General features: G+C 32.9%; 1 protein-coding gene across 1 annotated transcript; it reads right to left on the bottom strand.

Moving 5' to 3' along the window:
- Positions 1-17,301: 17,301 nt before the first annotated feature.
- Positions 17,302-21,905, bottom strand: LOC106716333 (repetitive proline-rich cell wall protein 2). Its single transcript, XM_014509840.2, has 2 exons — positions 21,811-21,905; positions 17,302-18,728 (listed from the first exon to the last, which is right to left on the bottom strand). Exons 1-2 carry the CDS (start codon positions 21,820-21,822, stop codon positions 17,586-17,588), a joined length of 1,155 nt encoding a protein of 384 aa, XP_014365326.2. The 5' UTR covers positions 21,823-21,905; the 3' UTR covers positions 17,302-17,585.
- Positions 21,906-24,033: the final 2,128 nt, after the last annotated feature.

The raw sequence follows: 24,033 nt of genomic DNA, 5'->3' as shown, positions 1-24,033 counted from the left end.
CGGATGTTGTTCGTCGGTGATAAGTGAGTCGCATTCTAGTGTCATTAATTGCTTAAATACTTAGCTTAGACTTCAAGCGAAACTAATGAACTATCAGCGAATTATGTTCAACTACTGGGTATTTTACCCTACACTATTAAATGATGTTATTTGAATATTTATCATAGTAAAAAAAGATCTATAACAAATTGCTGGCTGAAAATTCCATTCTTTTTTTAAAATTTAAAAAAAATAAGTAATGATTAATATTAGAAACAAATAAATCCGAATGATGATGATGGAAGAGTACGAATTCATTTATACATTCAAAATGATTTGAGCCGTTTAGGATTCAGATGGCTCCAATAAAAGAACGTTATTATCATTTTATTACCATGTCAGAGACAAATTGAAGGTTAAGAAATTTAATAATGACGATTTAATAATTTTAACAGTCGTAGACGCCAGCAACAACATCTGGTACATGAATTGGCAGTCTCTATCGGTGAAATACAAATAGGCGTGAAGTAGAAGCAATTCCGCGTTTCAACTGATCAATGCGTCAAATCCACTACCCCTTCCCACCCTTTTCTTATAAGGAAAAGTTAGGAAGGGGTAGTGGATTTGACGGAGGAGGGGATGCCTAGGAAGAGGAAATATTCTCTTTCTGTGCGTCCCCCGTAGATTAAGAGTAGGCCACGCATCTGTAATTGCGGATGTCTATGGGCAGCGGTCGCTTCGCTGTTTCGGCTAATTCAGGTGGCCGCTTGCTCGTTTGCCCCCTTATGATATAAAAATAATAATTGTAATAAAAGAGAGAAAAATAACTTATAAGAAAGCTTAAATATAGTTGTATAGTAATATGATTTCTTTCATTATTTTCATTCATTCATTCATTAAAGAACTAGTTTTACTCCTTTATCGTTCCCAACGTGAATTTTTTTTTTACTTTGTACCAGTTGCTTTTCGATTTACTTATTCACATAATTATTTAATTGAAATTAAAATTAAACAACAGGAGTATTTCGAGAGTAAATGAAGATGTTTTAAATTGCCACACAATACCTATTCAGCGTATTTCCAGCAATACTTCCCAATTTCACTGGGCACATTTCACTGGGCTTTAGGATCTGGAATAGGCCGAGAATATAGTGAAAAAGTTGTTGTTATCATTTGACATGTAACTAACTCGATTATAAACGACTAGCAATTGCCCGCGTCTTCGTTCGCATGGAGTTTATAACAATCTAGTAATAAATATAGCCTATGTCACCCGGTGATAATGTAGTTACCAAACAATAAAAGGATTTTTTATATCGGTTCAGTACTTTCGGAGCTTATTCAATACAAACATAGAATAAAATCTTTCATCTTTATAATATTAATATCTATTTGTAGTATCGTTTTGCATATTGTTTCAGCTCTTGTATTAAAAAAAACAAATCAGTCAATAATAATAAATTAATTTATGTCCCTTGATCTTAAAAAAGAAATTACCTAGCTTCCAGACCAAACCCTCACTTAAAATTAATGTCGTTGTTACTATGGGTTTCAACTGGCACGTCACTTGTATTAAATACTAGCTTTTACCCGTGACTCCGTCCGCGCGGAATAAAAAAATAAATAGAAAACGGGGTAAAAATTATCCTATGTCCGTTTCCTGGTTCTAAGCTACCTGCCTACCAATTTTCAGTCAAATCGATTCAGCCGTTCTTGAGTTATAAATGGTGTAACTAACACAACTTTCTTTTATGTATAGATACATTCTTGTCTATGTTATAACAAAAAGAATATAAGGGACGACAATATGTATTAACAAAGTGTGTCTACGTAATTAACCGTTGGTTTCTGAGACCAAAACCTCTATATAAAACATATAGTTACACTGTCATTATCGTTGACAAAACAGAGATAACAATATAAGTTAAACTTAGATTTTGGTCTCGGAAACCAACGACTAATCCTACATTGTAAGTGATCCCGCTAAAACAATGTCACACGTACATCAACCGACACTATATTCGAATTAATAAGTCCCTTCGGGTTGACTCTCCTTATTACAAGGCAAGAGGCCTTCATTACGCGCCCTCTTTAATTTAGGCAGCCGTGTTTATGGAACCGATGGTTGGTACTTAATTGTATGGTGTTACGCGGCCATAGACTTAAAGAGATACTGGTTCCCAATGATTAATGTGCTGCGTTTTGGCGGCTTGTAATACAACGCTGCCGATCTGAGTACAGGGTTCCCCCTTGTGTTTTTAAGAGAGATTTCTAAGTTGTAACAAGTTTGTGATAGCTTCACTGGTTTATAGACTATAGGTACAGTAGCAGAAGAGTGGCATATTGTTTTTTCTCACTTATAATATTCCGCTAGGATAAAATAATTTGCCATGAACGTTTACAAAGTATTGTAGCACTTCCTATATTTATATCATTTAAGTTTATTATAAATCTTGCTAGATTATTTTTGACAGGCGCTTTTCAATGGTAATTTATGACTGTAGATAAAATGGCCGATATATACATAAAAAAATAAAATTACCACTATTTTCTTATAATCTACAATATAATGTTAAATAAACTTAAAATAACTAGGTTCACAATTTTCAAATAAAGAAAATTTTAAATTTAAAAAAATCAACAGCCTGTAGAATGCGTGAAATTGAATTTGTAACGCGTAAAACTAAATACTTATGCGGGAACATTGAGATGGTACTCGTATGTTAATGTGGTACGTAATTTTAGGCACGGGCGAGAGATGAGAGCCTCGCGGGACACACGTTAAACTTATCAATTGAAATTCGAAACTACAAAAAAGCTCAACGAATCGTTTATTACAGGAACATAACTCATGCCATGACCTCTCTGGGTTGGCAGACAGAGACTTCGGAGTTGGAACGCTTTGATCAGTGTAAGTCTGTGTTTTACAAAATACGAATTTCTCTAATATTTAATTACAAACGATAGACATCTATAATTATTATCTTTGTTGAGTTAAAACAATGTCATAACGAAGTCTAACCTATTTCGTACAAAAAAAAATCGTCAGAATTGATAAATAAAACTTCTAATAACTTTGTTGAGTGCCACGAAAAATCGCGACGAAACCAATGCTATCCGTTACAATTTATTACATTTAATAAGGTCTATTAATTTAAGCAAAAAATAACACCTGTTTATATCCATATAATAACAATTACGGTAAGATTTATTGCACATCTGAATTCGGGTAATGGGAGCTAAATGTTTAAGCAATAAATGCTCGTCTATCTCAATAGCTCTTCAATACAAACACCAACCACTCAACCTGTCGGCGCCGCGGTGGGGTATCACCCTCCGCGTCCACATTATAGGGTTGTCACTACAAGTTAAATAATACTGCGACAACAATTCTAACACCGTTATAAAAACCAAAAGTGCTAATTGATTCAAAGACTGCAAACAATATAATATTGGCAATATTAATAATGTCAATATTAATGTGTTCTATAAGACGGGACTCGCACCTCATTGAAACTGATCACATCACTAATAGAATTTTAACTACTAAAACTTCAAATTTAAAAAAAAAGATTTATTCCAACATCCGCTTCTTTGGCTTCCTCACTATTTACGGTATAAATTTATTACCTTAAATTTACTACTTCTAGTTTAAAGATACGCTGTTGTCCTATGTTAGGGGAAAGAAAGTATTCATTTTCTATTAATTGACAACCCTAAAGTCACCCCTAAACGGCGACCACCCGTGGGACATTATCTAATCCGAATTAACCATTATAAAAACGTACCCCCAGTGCCGACTGCGCCGTTAGATAACAAACTATCAAGCTCGGGATTACATAAAGTTAATTGTGTCGCGTGGCCGACGACATTCGCCAAAAAACTTGTGTCAATCACAAACCGACGCGGCGGAAGATTATGTTTAAACGATTCTAGTGTCCTTTGATAAAATAAAATGAACGCTAGTGACAGAATTATTGTTTCGCTCATTACACCCACCCGGCACGGCAGCGCCTACGCACGCCTCTTAAAGAAAGGAATTGTTTCTCTCTGTTTCTCCCTAACTATTATTACATATGGTGGTAGGGTCAGCTTTTATTACTAGTCTCTTCAACTTTGCTATGTCAACATCTTCGTCTGAGACTTAGCAGTAGCCTATGTCCTTCAGCACTACATCTTTTGTTGTTTTGAGTCTATTTTTTTTTTTTTTTTTTATAAGAGAAGGGGGCAAACGAGCAGCGGGAACACCAAGGTGTTCATCGACGCCCATGGACATCTGCAATACCAGAGGAATCGCAAATGTGTTGCCGGCCTTTGAGATGGTGATATGCTCGCTTCTTGAAGGACCCTAAGTCGTACTGGTTTGGAAATACCGCCGAGGACAGACCATTCCACAACGCGGCCGTGCGCGGCAAGAAATTTCGCGAGAACCGCACTGTTGTGGAATGCCAGCCGTCCAGATGGTATGGATGGTACCTATTCCGAGTTCTGCGACAAGGAAGGAAAAGTTCCGGCGGCCTTCTTCTGCCAACTCCTTAAGAACCCTAAATATAACTGTTAAAAAGTCGCTGATTTTTCTTTTCATCCATGCACTATTACCCTCTTACAGTAGGTAGTATTCAATGATCATTTTATGCACATTTGTGTAACACATAAACACCATTATTGCGGTTATACAACACTACGTTAACCTGTCATCACATCTGCTTACTAGAATAGAACCAAATATCAAGACCCATTAAAATGCATTAAACTTTGAAAACTCAACACAAACGATGAATTCGTAGGGTCTTGGTAAAATGGACGTTGTAACAAGTGTTAGGACAGTACTGTAATAATTATGTGTCGCACATAAATAATCACATAATTGGGACGCTCGGGGTCACAACATTGCGGTCTTCTGACCCCACTTGTGGTCACAGGGGTGCAGTGCGAATTGCGACGGAAAGAAAAATGTGGATATGCCCTACCTTTCACAAATTTAAAAGCGATGCTTCATTTCCCTACTTTGTTTATCGCTATCAACTTAAATTGATTTATTCCTTTAGTACGTTTTTATTTGGTGGTGTAATTTAGATATTAATTCCAGGCACATTTCGACGTAAACTTCAACATAATATTCGACCAATTTTGATTTAGCTCCGATCAATAAAAGTTTTACTACAATAACTACAACGAATACGGAAAGTTATAAATGCAACAGTCTTATCCACAAAATTCTAACGTATGATATAATTGGTAGATTACAATGCTTGATAACAGAAGGTAGTAAAAATAATCGAATGTGTATATTCATAATGCAGTGACTGGGTGCAAGAGTGCAGGGGAGCAGGGTTGTAGGGGTGGCATATTGCCACAAAACAATCTTCACACGTAATAGTTATTTCATTATGTCCCCCTTTGTTAAAATCAGATTATAGTTTTATTTTTTATGGAACGCATCATCAAAAAATCAGTACAAGATTTGATTAAATGAGAGAAAATATTTGTGTACTTTTCCTTGTCTGAGTTATAATATTAATGACAGGTATCTGATTTTATTTGCGCACGCGCATTTTTAAGTACAATGTCCAAAATAAATTAAAATCACTATTATGTTAAATTGATCATAATTAAGCAAAGATTACATACATCATTCCATATATTAGAATTACTACCCATTTAAATGATTTTTTTAAGTAAATTAAAAAAAATATTCCAAGGCTTGGCGTGTTTGCTCATAAAATATTCGTTTCGCTTAAGTCGGCAGATAATTGCAAAACTCTAATAAATAAAAAGATTACATCACAACGTTAAAACAAGACGGACACCAATAAATTAATCCGAAGAAACCGTATAACTAAATTACTTGCCTGACGGCATGTTTAAAAAAAGTTATCTCCGCAGTAGCGCCCCCTGTGGCGACTCCCAGCTCTAAAACCAACGAGGTCTCAATAAAAAACACAACAAGGGGCCGGTGAATTCGAAATACTGACATTTCGCTCAAATTCCACGCGTGCGTCCTTTAAATTCTACTTTTGGTGATATACAACCAGGTGAGTTTTTTTTTATCTGTGTCACAATGCGTTGCATTTTTAATTAATTTACTTTATCTGTGTACAAAAGGCTTTATGGCTTTTTGATGCATTACGAAGAAACTACGCACCTAATACTTATGTCAAACGATAGTTTGTACCGAAAGAAAAAATTTAAGATCTAGAGAAAAAGTTTAAATAGCCCCGTAACAATGATTAAGTACAATTTTTTTAATTTTAATTACGAACACAAAAGATATGATTTCCGATACTCCGTTTTTCATTTAAAAATCTATCCATCCCCTAGGTTACAAACTTCACGAAAATCTGCTTCAAAATCCAGTACAGAGAATTCCCATATCATTCTTTTAATTTTAGCTCATAAATGAAATATGTACTTAGTACTAACTTCGACTTCTACGCTGCTTTATCTATACGACGAATCGTGATCAAGATATTTTGCGCGTAACGGAATTCCTTAGCACACTAGCGCCATACGTGCGGTCTGTGACCACCCCGGGCGCCCTCGCTGCTGTAGGCTGAATGGCACACACCAAAAAACTAGAGTTATGCCGACCCCCAAGTTGTCACCGACGGGGCTGCATGCGAATCCTCACTTTAGGGTTGCCACACACGATAAAAGCAACATTGACATGATAAAGTTACTTGTACTATTTGAAATTTCTAGATTTCTATATAAATTACCGCTCATACGTGTAGGAGAGACCGCACTCAGAGTTGATACATCATTACTGGAGTCCTTTCAAGTAGATTTCTCATACGGGAGAGCCATTCACGGCTCTACTACACGAGTCGATCCGTTTCTTATTTCCTTTATTCCAAGAGTGAGTATTCTGTCACATTAATTCGTCAACATTATTTTTTATTATACAGCATTGTCTTTTCTCTTGAGATTCATATTTGGCAGATCAATAAATATCAGCTCTTTACAATTTTAGTATTATTTATAAATATGCTTCGTTAGCAGATAACCTTACAAACTTTGAAAGGAGTAAAATAAATCTTGAGCATGGTTTAACAGTGGGGGTCGTGTTGCGAACATTTAGACCTATCATCACGTCTTTGTGATGGCAACATAAAATCAGTTACGTATACTTTTTGATTGTTCTTAAAGAGTAATTAATTTCTCGGATTGTGTGCGCAATATTGCCCTTCATCGACCAGTCCATTGATCAGATGTTTTTGTTACAACAGGATACGGAGATCGAAATATATTTTTTGTGTAAATAAATTGTCTCGTTGTTAATACGATCCGTTATATGGCGAGTTGAACGCATAATTTAATTTTTATATAGTGTGATAATTAAAAGATCTCTTAAAGTTGTAATTAAAAGAAACTTTGTTAGTAGTCATAGTAGGTTTAGTAAGTAAAGTTATTGACGCTGTTGGTAACTTTCAAATGTCAAGCCAACTTTTCAATATAAAGTATATAATTTTAAGATAATAAATAAATAATTAAGAATCTCGTCTTTTTAGCCGACTTCAAAAAGAAGGAGGTTATCAATTCGACTGTTTTTTTTTGGATTCGGTTCAAAATATAGCCTTTCTTACCAAGGTCAAAATTATTGTCCTGTGATTTTTTTTTTGTCTATATTTATGAATTTAGCATCATTTATTAGAAATATTAATAACCTACTTATTTCTTTAATGATGACAATATGATAATGAATCTTAAAGTAAAACAAATGAAATAATTTTACCGCCAGTCGTATGTTTTTTGTCCTATTAATAAACGCCTACGCACAAAAACATTTTGTCGCCAAATATTATCTTCAAGGAAATCGATAGGTGCAAATTAAAAGGCGCCGACAGATATAACTGTCAATCCGTATCTTTGGTAACGTTTACAAACCATTTAAGATAAAAAAAAATGAAAAAAATTAAATTGATGGCTCCTTTGTAGAAAAAAAGTTGGCAGGTTTTTTGTACTTTCGGACACTCTTTCATCGAGCCCTCTTACTCTATTTTAAATTATGATATTGTGCAAAGACCGTTTTGTATGACCGTGACTTTCCACTATCAAAAGACCTGTTCATAAACTTGTTGTTTTTAATTAAAACACGGTAACAGTGACAACAGATAAAAAGCAATGATATGAAATTATTATTATTTTCATTGCCTAAAAATTCAGATCTTTTTTTAGTTGTGGTGTTTATACATATGTAAGTAACTTAACATTTGACCCAAATCTCTCACGATGACGTATCAAGAGATTTTATCTTATAAAAAATCTCGATAGCTAATTTGGCATTAAGAAATGTCTTACTGAGGGTTAAAGGGAATTCTTTAAATAAACCTCTTGGGATTAATTTGTTTTGATTGCTGTTAGATACAATCGGACGTTGCCGTATCAAATGTTTAACAAGTGGACTGGTTAATTTTTGTTTACTTTCTTTGGTCAAAAACATTATGTATGGATGAGAATACATTTAATGATATAAAGCAAATAAACTGTATATTTGTTTGTCTTCTTCACATCTTATGGTTTAAATTTTTTGATTGCAAATATTTGCCGTATAAAAAACAACAGGCGCTACTTTAAAATATTTGATTATTGTAATAAATCAAGCGAACGGTAGTTATTTTGTTTAGATTTAATAAAACTTAATTCATTAGCATAGTAATATGTTGACATTAATCTATTAATTAGAATTTTGTTAAATATTTAATAATGTAGCAATATGTAAATGTAGGTATGTGTAAAAATATGTATAAAAACGCAACAACAGCATTGATAATAATAGTACGCAATTCCAAATGTAATCGGAATGAGTTGATTTTTATCAGGGTATATTTTCTTCTAATGTCAGAAATATAATGGAATGTTACCTACAGTTACATAGGTCTTTAATAACCAATAGACAAGACGCTACTTTTCTTTTTTTTTAATCTTAATACAGTGTAAATTACATTAATTAGCTAAATTAATGGTTTTATTTTTTATACTAAAAAAATGTATGTAGTAAGTTGCACTGCAGCATTTTTTTTTTCACTGATTGACACTTCATCTGTGTTGTGTAATTTCTTTTAATTTGGGAGATGGTCAAGCTTAGTCCTATTTTTCTAACGCTTATTAAGTTAGCTAATGCAGCCTTTATACGGAAACAAAAAATAATCTTCTGAGTATTTTAGAGCGACTATTCCTTTTAAATATTTTGCAAGTTGTCACTTCTAAACAATTCGTAAGTCTGTGATCTCAACAGGTGCTAGTTATCGTTCACATCGCGCTTGATAACTTGGTAATAGAAGCAACAACAAGGGTAAGTTCTGCCGCTACAAATGTCTGTATGAGGGGACAAGACAACTTATGTCACCTCAGTTTAATTAGGAAAGGGGACAAGGAATTTCATTAGCTAATGAAATTATTGTATGCCCAAATATGAAACGAGTACTAGTAAAATTAACACCTTTATGATGAAAAATAATTGACAAAAAAATAACATAATAATACAATTGTAAACTGAAAGTAAACTTTAATATTCGTTATATATATATATATATATATTTTATAAGAGAAGGGGGCAAACGAGCAGCGGGAACACCAAGGTGTTCATCGACGCCCATGGACATCTGCAATACCAGAGGAATCGCAAAAATGCAAATTTTCATGTTAAAAAATACAGTTAAAATATATAATAAATATTGGAACATAGATATACATGTCTTGCGATAGTCGATTTACCGTTTCAGTCTTAGTACATACTTATTAGCATAATGCTCTAAAATAGTGTATATTTTTAACGAGCCAAGTAAAATATATTCACAGCGTTGTTAAATGGTTGTTAACGTTGTTTAGTTATTTAATTAAAACTAATTTGAATTCAATTTCTGTTATCATTACAATATCAACATGTTATAAATCTTTTAAACAAACAATGACTTAATTGACAACATTCTACAGGTGAACGAATCGATTGGGATGAACGTTTTGAGAACGATAAAAAGTGTTCTTTTTATTTCACCGACCCTTTGAATTTCCGCCCTTAAATGGCCATTCCACCCCAATCCACCCCAATGGAGCAATCTAATCGACCTGATTAATACAAATGATAAGTGAACAAACCGCAGAATGAAATTTTTTATACGCTTGATAGAAAATAGTTGGGAAAAAAAATACTTGACGATCTTCAACTACTATAAATATTAGTACATATAAGTAACCTTAAATGAGTATATAAACGTGAGTTTATACTATCAAAACCCTTCTCAAAAATTATTCTCATTCGTTTGTAAAAAATCAACATAACAATATGTTTATATACAAGGGATTCTACAGTGAAAATCAACGGTATAAAAATAGAAATTGGTAAAACCCAACTGGTTTATACTGTTCATATTATTTTACAACCGGCCAGTGACAAATTAAATCGTGATAAAGCATAGATTATAAATCGATACAAATTTCACTATAGATAAATAAAGCAACTTTATAGTTTTAAACACGTGACCGGTATTTATTACGTTTGGTTTTACAGTATTTTACTAATGGGTGCAGATAAAATGCTTCCCTAATATCAATCCTAGATCAAGACAATATTTGGTACGATGTCACTATCGACTTATTGTAAAGATAAACTATAGCTAAACATATCGTTGATTTCTAGTTGCAACATAAAAAAGACTGTGGTCTATTTAAGTCACGGGATAAAATATTTTTATTGTTAATTAGCTGTCGCCCGCGACTCCGTCCGCGCGCGATTTAAAAAAAAAACTTAATTAGTAGCCTATGTGTTCTTTCAGAGTATGTTCTACAGATATGCCAAATTTCATCGAGATCCATGCCGTTTTGAAGATACCTTTAAACAAACATCCGTCCATCCATCTAATCTAAACACTCGCATTTATAATATTAGTATGATACCTGTATAAAAACTGAGTTGCCATCAAAAGCAGATCCGTTTAATCGTTGTGGAATAACTACGTGGTACCTTATACATATATAGTCAAATGCAATAGAACATTTTTGTTTAATCAATTTAAACATTAAACCTTTGACTTAAATATACCAAAATAAATCAATAGACAATAATTGACAATAAATGAACATGTGTTAAATATAGTTTCTCATTTCCATTGAATTCAAATATGTATCCTAACTTTCGGATTTACATTATTAGAAAGAAGAAATATCTTAGATTACAAATCCTAAAAATCCGTAAAATATTATTTTTTGTTTGTGATTTGTAGTATTAAGAATTTAGAAATAATTATGAATGTATTTTTAAATAAAAAAAAAATAGCAAGGAAAAGACTTTGTTTAGAAAGTTACATTATCACATAAAACCTTTGAATTAAATGTAATTATATGACCAATTTTGTCCGTTACTCTTTCCGACCAGTAAAACTTTTTTTTCACGTGTGTACATTTGCAAACGGATGTATAAAAACTGTTAAATTAAAACGACCTCTAACTCGATAGTTATATGGCATGTTTTCATTTGTGCGTAATAAATATTTAGGCTTGAAAAATATAAATAAATTAGACCTTGTTGACTTATATTTATGATTCAAATTTCTTTACTCTGTTCAAATTTTTAGCTCTTTTTTACTTTCTATGAATATAACTCGTGATTAAATCGTACAACTCAATTACGCATGCTTACTTACACTTGTCTGTGGTTAGATTATTGTTATGTGTTTGTATTAGATTTTAAAATTTGGTACAAAAATCGTAATGTCACGGTTAGTTTCCACTGCCGAAACACACGTACGATAAGATAGATGACAATATGTTTTTGTAGAAGAATTCTGACAGTGAAAACTGTCAGAATTCTTCTTAAACTGACGTCAGATGAAATTACAATACATCTTCCTGCCAAAATAATTAAACAACCATGTTGTGGTATCAGCTTATTTCATGGGAGAGACAAAGATAACAATATCTGTAAACGTTTGAGACAGTTTAACACACGTTCTCTGAGGCAGTATCTTCTAGAATTCCATTCGGATTTGAATTTTAGCGTAAGAGATCAAACGTCAAGAGGAACTTTAAAAAAATGTTGAAATAATCTCTGCCAAAATTAAAGACAAAAAACGTAAATGTATGTAAATACTATCGCCATTATCATCTATACATGTTAATCAAATTGAAGTGTCTGTATGTAATATCGAAGATGCGTTGTTGATAGCCAAAAAAAAACAATTTTTAATATTTTGTCTGTCTATATATCTCTCCGAAAGGCCGCGTTTGTTTCGAGCAATCTCCGGAACGGCTTCAGGATAGGAAGGTAGCTGTGCACGTGGGCATACCATAGGCTACTTTTTAATCTGCGCTAACGAAGTCGCGGGCGATAGCGAGTCAGCAATAAGTTAGCAAATGGTTAACAAAAATAGCCAAAGATCAGTATCTCTTCGTTCTGACTTCCACTTGTACATGTTTATGTATCGTGCAAATATGGAAACAAGTTGCACAACTTTCGCGTAATACGTGGAAGTGGACGATACTATCAATAAAGTTGTCTATACAATGTACACTATTTTATATTTTCTCAATAGACAAATAAATTATTTTTTCCAACTCGGAACGAAGCTAAACATCAATGAAAACGATTTACAAAGACTTTGATCTAAAATAAAATTATACGATGGTATCTTTTACTATGTGTTCCACTGCCGATATATTATTTTGGCTGCGGTTACTCAGTATCGTGTATTCTGTAAAATAATAGTCATAAAAAAATAATATTAATTAAAAATAATCATATGTGTAGCCAGCTTTATTCAGTCATTTATTCATTGCTCGTTTATTTTCTTCCTATTATTTTATCACATTCAAATTATGTCATAGCTGGCACCAAACTCTGCCGACCTCATTTGATTCATACGTGAATGCATACAAATATATACATATAAGTTGGCAAAGTGAATGGAACTGCAAGGACGTGGGGTCTTTGCCCTTCACTGGCCAGTAAAAGTAACTTTAACTGTGCCTAAGTTGTATCTAAGCTTTTTCAAACTTAGTCAATAAATGTACTTATTTGTTTATTGTAAATTAGTCAAACGGACAAAGTTGCAAACCAGTGTTTTTAAAAAGTAATTTATTTTTAATGCAAATAAAATCCTCTTTAATTCTGGTAGAACATACATATGTTAACGTAGAGAGAACTTTTTTATTTTAATTATTTCCATTTTGAATCCTATTAATAATATACAGAGTGAGTCGGTGACGCCTGAGGTTGTGCGCTTTTAATTTGTAAGTCCTGGTTTGTTCCCCGCCATGTCTCAATTTGTTAATGAATTTGTGAATTAAATTTTTGCATACATTACAGCATACATAATAAAATAAATAAATAAATAAAATAAAAAAACTTGAGAGGTGTCAAGGGACACCCGGATGGAACGAAGTTCCTTTCGATTAATTAGTGAAGGAACCAATGTTTATTCTATGAATAAAAAACTTAAGTCTTCACAAGAAGTACATTTTACTTCTATGAATTTTCGTTATATATTTCGTAAGAATTTTTTCCGTCTAGCCCCCTTTCACTACGCGCGATAAGGAACTTCGTTCCAAAAGCCTTTTATTCAGCATAGCTTTAACAGCATACATAAAACAACTTAATACATGGAAATATATAAGAAACATATAGCAAAAACAATCATATGTTGTACCATGCAAACAATTTAACCTTTCACAACGTGTACAAAACATTACACGTCTATATTTAGTATGTTAAAGATGCACCATCAATACACGAATGAGGTTATAGTTATGTGATTAAATAATCTTGACGTTATTCCAATAACGTACCTACATTAAACTCCTAGTCATTACAGTTACGAAGTACGCGAAGGTAACCATATGTTACACAAATTTAAGAAAGATATTCCGGCGCATTTATGGGTCTCTACCTATTGATTAAATCGAAATGTGTGTATGTAATGTCGAAAAAAATGACATATTTCGTACACACGATGTATTTGCGTTGCTGATAATAAAGAAGCAATTTGTAAAATAAAACGCAAAATAAAAAATAACATACTTAAAAAATCTATTATAGTTTCGAAAAATCTTATGAATGTTTTTGATAAAAAGATAAATTTTCATGAATACTAATAAAACGTAGGAGTGGTCCAATAGTGTAATTAAAATGATTGTCACCCTACATAGAAAACATTGCAGCAATAAACTCACATTCGAGAAAATTCAGTGTCAGTATGCGATGTTTTACATAACCATGTTTACAATTCTAAACTATACATTATTAGAAACCGGGTCAGATTATTCTCGCACACATTATAAACATTTGAAATATTAACGAATCAAAAACTACATGTATTTGTAAACAAATTTAAATTATTTAACTGACCATGAGTTTCTGAGACCAAAATAACCATTTATAACAAACTAGCTGTCCGCGCAAATTAAAAAGAAAAACGTAATTAGTAGCCTATATGTCTTCCAGACTATGTTCTACATCAGTGCCAATTTTCATCAAGATCCGTTGAGCCGTTTCGGAGATACCTTCAAACAAACATCCATCCATCTAAACATTCGCATTAATAATATTAGTCAGATAGTCATATGTTTTAAACGGAGATTTTGGTTTCAAAAACCCGCGGTAAATAATTGGTACAACCTTATGAAAACGATTTTAACTGCTGCATTCAAAATCTTTTAAGTGTTGTTTGAACAGTCGCTAAGCGAAGATTGCTAATACCAAATTCGCACTAAAGAGCTTCCTTGGTAACTCATTAACCCTGAGTACTGCAGTATGAAAGTAATAATTGTTTCTTTTGCCGAAACACCCGAACAAGAATATATCATTATCTCAGTTTCTTCAAATATAATGTGAGAGATTGCGTTAAGTTTTTGAACAGTGTAGGAATTCATGGTGATTCTAATTTATCATCATTAGCCGTCCTATATCTTGAAACTTGGTTGCAAAAAAACCAAGGGAGCGTTGAAACCAAACAATACATAAGATTTGCCTTGAAACTGTTGCGCCTTAACTACCAGTGCAGAACATAGACATCATATCAGATCGTGTTATGCACCAGTTATACTTAGAACAGACATTGCGAGTAACATTAAGTATTAAGCAATCCAATATATTGGTTAGTTTTCACGACTTAACGGTAACTTAACGTTTGTAGGTCGATTATTATATTTTATTACAGTCTTTTGTTTAAGAGCAATAAAAAAATATTATAACTTGTGATGAAATAGATACTTAAATGTCGCAATGAATGAAATCTTGTAGTTATTACACTTTTACTTTTCATGTTAGATGACTTCTCAGTGAATTGTCATACGCTAGTACACTTTTGCATAACAAATGTTATTGTCAGTCGGTTTTTTTAATTAACTATTAATTGTTCTAAATATTTCTGTAAATTCTATCCATGATATTATATTTAATTTCTCAATAATTTTACCTTTTCTATAATCATTCTATTAGATTTCTTTGAAAGGATTTATTGTTGCGATTATTTTATTATGTTTACTGAATAGTAGAGAATTTTTTTAAGTTAATATATCTAACTAACCTTTACAAACGTACATACTTAAAACGTACAGTGCTTTTGACCCGCCTAGCGAATACATCTTAATTTTATTCCAGTACCGGCGACTCGTCTAATTAATCCAAGCACTAGTGAAATGCATGCGGAATACTTAAAGATATTCTATAAGTCGTAGTGGCACAGAATACTCGTATAAGAAGATACTTAACCAACTCGAACTTGACCAGCATGGTTGACTAAGGCCTAGTCACTCCTAAGTTAGGGTAGGCTCCGAGCCCCTCAGTGGGAACGTACAATGAGCTGATGATATTTAGCTGCTCGTTTCATATTATGTAGTCATATCAGGTAAGTCAGTTAATTTGAAAGCTCTGTAACTACTACGTATATAATTGTTTCAGTTGTTTTAGACTTAACCCATTCATGTTACAACAGTAAACCACTCTTGTAGAGTTAGGTCAATATGTTATCTACAAAATCTGTCGGGACTACGTGAAATATGTATAAAGTATAAATATTTAAAAAAAAGTTTACTAACATTTAAATTGTACTATTACTTAAAATGGCGTTACGTCTATTTCCTTAATACGTAATGGGCTACTAAAATATATTTAATACTAGATGTAACCCGCGACTCCGTCTTCGCGGAATTAAAAAAACGTAATAAGTAGCCTATGTGTTCTTCAAGACTATGAACTACAATCTACATCTATACCAAAGTTCATCAAGAACCATTAAGCCGTTCCGAAAATACCTTCAAACAAACATCCATCCATCCATCTAAACATTCGCATTTATAACATGAGTAAGATTATTCGCGTTATATACCAATACATTATTAACAGTGGTAGATCCCGCAACAACAATATTTGTTGGGTGCACGAATTGGCAGGGTCGACCGGTGCAATACCACGACCACACAGAAGACAGGCGTGAAGTGGAAGCAATTCCGCGTTTCGTCTGATAAGTGTGGTTCCGGAGGTCTAATTTTTGTCCTCTTTCCCTTCCCATCCTTTTCTTTATAGGAAAGGATGGGAAGGGGAAGTGGATTTGGCGGAAGAGGGGACGCATAGGAAGGAGAAATATCCTCTTTCTGTGCGTCCTCTTCTCCGTTAATTAAAGGTAGGCAACGCGTCTACATTTGCGGATGTCTATGGGCAACGGTCGCCTCGCTATTACGGCGAATCCAGGTGGCCGTTTGCTCGTTTGCCACCTTATAATATAAAAAAATATACATACCAATACATTAAATAGATGAGAAAATAATGATGTTACGTATTCGTAGCGCTCTTTTTATTAGTTTATTCGTAAAAACTACTGTATCTGTTTATCATTTAGTTATATAAAATTATGCTATATCATTGTTACATCAATACACGAATTTAACATACTTTTAATATATATACGACGGAAGTTTTTTATGAAGACACAATTAAGTGTTTCCTGATATTAGGAACGTAAAGTGATGTAGTTTATAAAATATAGATGATCATAACGCATGTTGATGCTCATCGAAACTCCTTGGTAGCACGGGAGAGTTTGTACGCTGCCAAGGAGGCCGAGCTGGCTACTGACACGACACCACGCGCCGTGGCAGAAAAAGTAGAGAAACAATTGAATAAAAGAGAGGATATTGTTCTTTTGTATTATCTGAAAAGGATGGTCTACAATTATTGGAATCCTCTTTGTTAAAATTTAATCGAAGGCGGTTATAAAAAATGTTGCTATGTTGCTGCTGTCTACCATCTTATTTATAATTAAAATTTAATGTATAATTATTTCAAACTATCATAATAAAATATCTAAAAAGTAAAAAAAAACGCACGTAAACATTTCAATATATATTTTATTAATTGATCAGCCTCATCTTGAATACTTGTCACCGACCAAAATCATAACTAAATTATAAACAAAGCATAAAAAAGCTAAATAAGTAACAACAGATCTTTCAACATTTTCAAAAAAAAAAATCAAATCTTCAATCACAACCATACGAACGTGAGCGAGCACCAAGATCTTAACAATGATACATATTTACACTAGAAAACTCTAAACGATCACAATTTCAACTTAGCCTATAAGGTACTGGGTGAGAAATTACAGTACGACGGTTTAGTGCCAGCCGTGGTGACCGTGCTCCTGTTCCTTCTTGAAGTAAATTGGATAGTGGACCTTAACTGGGTAGGGAACCTCCTTTACTAGAGGTACTGGCACATCTTTGTACACGGGATAAGGTTTGTCGATCGGTACCTTCACTTCATATGGAACCTCCTTTTCCACGGTGTAAGGGATCTTCTTGTACACGTCATAAGGCTTAGGCACCGGCACCTTAATGTGTACTGGGTACGGTTTCTCAACTTCCACCTTGTAAGGCCTGTCGACTGGGACCTTGACTTCGTATGGTACCGGCTTGTGAACTGTGACCGGGTAAGGTTTCTCAACAGTCACCGGGTATGGTTTGGGAACATATACGTGGTATGGTTTGTCGACTGGGACCTTCACTTCATAAGGCACCTTCTTGACGACTTCGTAGGGTTGGGGTACTTTGACTTCGTATTTAACTGGAACTGGCACCTTCTTCTCAACAGTGTAGGGCTGAGGAACGGGTACTTTCACTTCGTAAGGTACTTTCTTCTCAACGGTATAAGGAGTTGGCACTTTCACTTTGACTTCGAAAGGCTTGTCAACTGGGACCTTCACTTCATATGGGACCTTCTTTTCAACTGTGTAGGGTTCAGGCACATAGACTGGGTATTTGACATATTCCTTGACTGTGTACGGTACTTTCTTTTCAACGGTGTAGGGTTGAGGTACGTGTACTTTGACTTCATAGGGGACTTTCTTTTCGACGGTGTAAGGAACGTGCTTTTCTACGGTGTAAGGGACGGGCACTTTCTTGATTACTTCGACAGTTTTGACATGCTCATGGTGTCCGTGACCTTCATCGCTTGAGATGGGTTTCCACGAGTCACCGGACACTCCGCCAAACTCCCCGCCACCGTGACCACCGTAGCTGCCCTCCTGTCCACCGAAGCTACCCTCCTGTCCACCGAAGCTGTATCCCTCATGACCGCCGCCATAGCTCTGACCCTCACTGCTGCCGCCGAAACCGTGACCGCCGTCGCTGTAGCTGCCGTAAGAACCAGTGTCGTAGATACCTCTTTTTTCTTGCTTCTTCTCTTCAGCCGCAGCTTGTTTTGTGCCTTTCTCCTCGCTGGCAAAAGCGACCACGGCCAGTGAGGCCACTAGAACAACCTGAGGACAAAGAGATTCAAGTCACTATCTAAATATAATGAAACTAATACAAATAAACATTAGTATTGTTTTGCTTTTTAAATAATGTGACCTATATTTTAGGAGACATTAACCCAAGTATCTTTTTCTTTCACAAATATTGTTCGACGAAAAAATTAAATGTTAGAAGTAGATTTAAATAACATTTATGATAGTTAAAGGATAAAATTTCTTTAAAAGCAACATTTTAACGCAACTTTCTAAAGCTTAAGCTTCCGAGATCGATGCTCAATATTGTACTTGTACAAGGCTATACTTCAAGCGTAATGACTCGCATTTATTGTTTAACAGCATTACACAACTGTTTCCCACTTTCTTGTTGGTGTTGTGCAGTTAAAAAATAAAAACGAAATCAACAATTATGCAAGCACGTGGGATTTTTTTTAAAGTTTAATCTACATAACTCTGACCCACAAAATATATGTGTAATTTAACGTTTTAAATATTTTTAAAAAAGACGTGAGGAATGAGTGTGATTAAGCTCGTAACAGATTGATTACCTATAGGTCTGATTCTCAAATATTATGTTCAAATGAGTTTTAATTTTATAAAAATTTCAGAATAAATTGAGTGTTTAACAAGGAATGGGCAACCCTAAAAAATTGGAATGAAATTAACAACAACCCTCTCTTCCTAAACATTAACTAAATGTTTCTTCTACATTTATAAAACTATAGAATATTCTTGATATAACTAAGATAAATCGATGTTTGCGTTGTTGAATACAAAACATCGTATAAACCGGAACCAAAGTAACGGAACCAATTGTAAATTGTATGAGAGAGTTACAAAATTAACCTTTTGTTTCGCGCAAATACATAGATTTAGTTGCTAAGAATTACTGTGAATACGAGTGAGATCTGCCGTAAACAATTAACAATGCTCAATTTTCATAAAATCAAAAAAACATATGTTAATATAAAACCTTTTCGGTAGTGGATTTTAGAAAGAAAACTAAAACCAGTACTTATACCAGTACCATTATACCATGATAATAGAATACTTGCTTTTTTTTTATTTACATCAATCAAAGTTCTAAACTTTACTATTGTCATTTAAATTCTAAACGAAGTGAACAGTTGTAATCATTGACGAAATAACTTGAAAACTTTCTTTTATGTTAATAATCTAAAATTTCCTATATTAAAGGATTTCCGTATCAGATGAACGTTTACTATAGTTCTTTATATTCTAGTAACGTATTTACACTTAAGCACATGTACGGAAAATGTATTAGTTAAGTGAAAGTGAAATTTATACCAGATCTAAGCTGTGAACGTGAGTCGTCACTTAATCGAGACAGATTGATGATGGTATGAACGTATGTTACCAATAGTGTGTGAACTTCCACACTTTATAAGTCTAGATATTTTATAAAGAGTTAAAAAAAAATAACTGAACTAATTATCCCATGTGGTGACAATTCTTGGCTTCCTAACTTTAAATTGTAACGAAAGACAAGATTTTAAAATTAGAAACGTAACTACAGTCGAGATAATTATATATGATATTATATTATATTTAATTTGTGTCAATTCTAACTGTCCTATTAAGTACTAATTATTCTATGTGCTACAGCAAAAATTAACTAATCGCTTACATAAGTTAGACCAATACAATAAGTTCAAACACACAGACATTTTTGTGTCACAATATATTGACTTGTATGCAGTTATGTAAATTTTACTGCAGGCTATTGCAAGATACACAAACAGTTGGCGTTGATATATTGCTCAAGAGATTATCTTTTTAGAATAAATACATATTCAACTCATTGCTCGAGCAATCTATTACAGTATTTATTAATTTAACTGAATTCAGCTTGCATTACAAATGCCACAGAAAAATAACGTTAAAAGTCATAATTATGATTCAATTATAAGTGATGGTTTCACTTTAAATAATGCAAATTTTACATAAATAAAATAACAATTTCTTTCCTGCATATTTGATTCTACTACTAATTAATCATTAACTCAACATATCATAAAAGTTTTATAATACTAATATATAATACTAACATTATGAGGTAATATCATCATAACATCTGTTACCGATTACCCGCTAAAAATATAATTAGTCTGTGGTAATCATCTGACAGAACGTCCCTCACGTAATAAAAATTACGCATCACGCTACGCATCAATCACTGCGTCCGCTCGAATGTTTGCTATTTGCATCCGTAATTGTTCATTCCGCACGCGTAAACTGGTATAGATCGCATTTACGCATTCACAGATAGCATCTTAATTTTTTTTAATTCGTATACTGTAATGTTTAAACAACACTTTAAAAGTAATAGCATTTTATATTTTACCTTTTTATTCGTGCAATGTAATTATCCAATATCAAATTTTTGAAATTATTTACCGTGAAATTTATTACCAATTTAATATATTACTGTAACTAAATCTCACTTTTTAGTGCTTATAAATAGTATCGTATAAATTATAAATATACAGAAATAATAAATATGTTTTACTGCAACTTCTTAAAATTATTCCTCTTCTAGGAATTTTAAAATCAAATTAATTACTTGCAAGATAACATTTATCTGTTTTATTCACGATGAAGTCGGAAAATAGAAAGTGAAAAGAAAACTACCTATCCACATAAGTGAAGATAAAACCCGGAAAGAAAATTATACACATGCTGACTTTATGTCGGAAATTGTGCTCATGTGATTTGGATTTTTAATTTTTCTCATTGAATAAATTAGAGTAGATTAAAAAAGTAAACATTCAAATTTACTATTGCATTATACATTAGTAAAATTTAAAATGTATTTTAAAATAATTTAAATAAACTCAACTCTAAAACAAAATGTAATTTTAAACACCAAATAAAAATTATCTCCTAATAAAGCTAAATTTTAACTCAGCTCTGGCCGAAAATTAATAAATCTCAAAAAAACTAAATATTTTCTTTAAACGTTGGCTGCAAAATCTCAACGCATTTGTAAAAAAAATGTAAACTATTTTTTTATAAATCTCACACGAATACGTCACTCCACTTGCACTGCACGTGTTTATTTAAAACTTACCGTGAGCTTCATGTTGTCTTCGTACGACGTCGAAGACTGGTTGTGACCAAAGTCTGAAACTTGCAGGCTTTATACGGTCCCTCCCACCGCGGCAAGATACTGGCAAAGAAGGGTGAACGCCTGGGTTCGATAATTTTATGTGTTAATTGTGGCTAACATATTAAAGCAATTTACTAAATTAGATGATGATCAACTGGTTCCCGTCTTGCATGGATGAAAAATTGTTCCATTTACCAAAGCCAAAGATAAAATATGAACTAGTGGGAAGCAAACGAACTTACTAAGTAAATTATGATCTACGTATATTATGAGTACGCTTTATTCAATTGGGATATATGGTGTTATCAACAACTTATTACACTGTCAAGCTCAAAGTAGAAAATCGTTTATTTCTAAATTATTTTGCCGCACTTAGTCAATAAGTGGTCTCGTAAGTGAGTTTCCACTGTCAGGAGACTTGTATTAAAACATATTGTCATTTCACATAGTTACTTTGTAAAAGTAGAGACAATAATATGTTTTAATAAGAATTTCAAGTCGGTCAAATTTTACGGTAACAATTCTACACTAAGGGGCTCCCTAAGTGACCAATTTACGATTCTGTGTTCATCTGTCAGATGCATAAGAAACTATGCGTATTCTACACGATTTACATTAATTATATGTGCACAATTAGCATTTTATAATCTGTTAAGGATGCACGACGCCATTCAACTTGCCGTAAACTTTTTACACATATTTAATTGCTACTCAGACTAATTTCGACATCAGTCTAATATAAATTTTTAATGTATATTAACAAATATTCGTTTCAGTATTCCATTTAAATAACAAAGAAATGTATCATTGAAATGAACAAGATAAAGTTCATTGTCACCAGCGGGACAATTGGGCCTCGTACGGACGGACATGTATTTTTTTAAACATTTCATAACAATATTCAAAAATTAATATTAGTAATGGAGAATATAATATTAATGGTGAAAGAGTTATTTAAATACATCCAATAATTTTTGATTCCGTTACAAACAAAAATACTAATCTATTTTTATAATATTGATGTAATTTTTTTTTGGGGAGGAGGGTAAATTCCGATATAACGGCTGATACAGAGTAGTACATACTGTGTCGACCCTCCATAGGGATAAGGGCAGGTTGATGATTAATATTTTTAGTTACTATTAGAGTTTTTTTGGTCCAATTACTTCATCAACATATATAGGTAGTAAATACATCTGTTATTAGTTCTATAAGTTGTATTAATTTCCTAAGTCTATATCACAGTGTCGACTTAACGAAACTAGAGCAAGTGAATGCGTCTATGTTTGTTTAGATTTATCGTGCATACAATATCTTGTAGTAAACGTAAGTCGAGAAATCTTTTCCTTATCTATTCAATTCTATGTTATTAGTAAGCATTTTGAATAAAATTTTTAAAGAGTCATGATAAATGTGAAAGCTTTTAATAGTGAAATGTAAAGAATACCCTCTTGTAATAATAAGAAATTGCACTGTGTATAGACAAAATAATTAATATGTATACCTATATGGACTTGTATAAGGTCCATTCTTTTTAACCCAGACAATTACTAATCCAAAAGTGTTGAATAAAGATTGATTTGAAAGCTATATTTCACTACTTCAAAACACCACCCATATAAAAAACTTCAACGCGTTCGAACATAATATCGCTGTAGTAACAATTTCATTATCAATCGTTTTATATATGCCGTTTACATTTTATTTTTACATCAAGTTTCAATTTCGATTCATGTAAATTATCTCCCTGCCCATTTCCTTTTGAAAAGTCAGCACAGTAAGCACAACTCTCCCATACATCTCTAACAGCCGTCATATCTAAATTCACTCGTTTCTCAAACAAATTATTTTTTACACAATCTTTTTTTAGCCGACTTCAAAAAGAAGGAGGTTATCAATTCGACTGTATTTTTTTTTATTATTCATAGAGATAACGAAAAATATTCGCCACTTATCATAATGTTGTAACATGTTCGCTAAACTTTAAATACCAGCCTCATAAAGAGCAAAGTTCAAACGATAATCCATCTGCAACTCGTCCATCCTTCGAAGTTAAGAAATAAGTCTTGAACAAACCAATAAATAAATTTAAATAACCGTCAATAACATACACTGAGCTAATTTATGCATAATAAAAGTATTAATGCATCTTAAATATATATTTAAAACTAGTTTCAACCACAT

The sequence above is a fragment of the Papilio machaon genome, chromosome 25 (assembly GCF_912999745.1).
Source record: "Papilio machaon chromosome 25, ilPapMach1.1, whole genome shotgun sequence".
NCBI lineage: Eukaryota > Metazoa > Arthropoda > Insecta > Lepidoptera > Papilionidae > Papilio > Papilio machaon.
The sequence above is the reverse complement of the archived record's forward strand: the minus strand, read 5'-3'. Positions and strand labels throughout refer to the sequence as shown.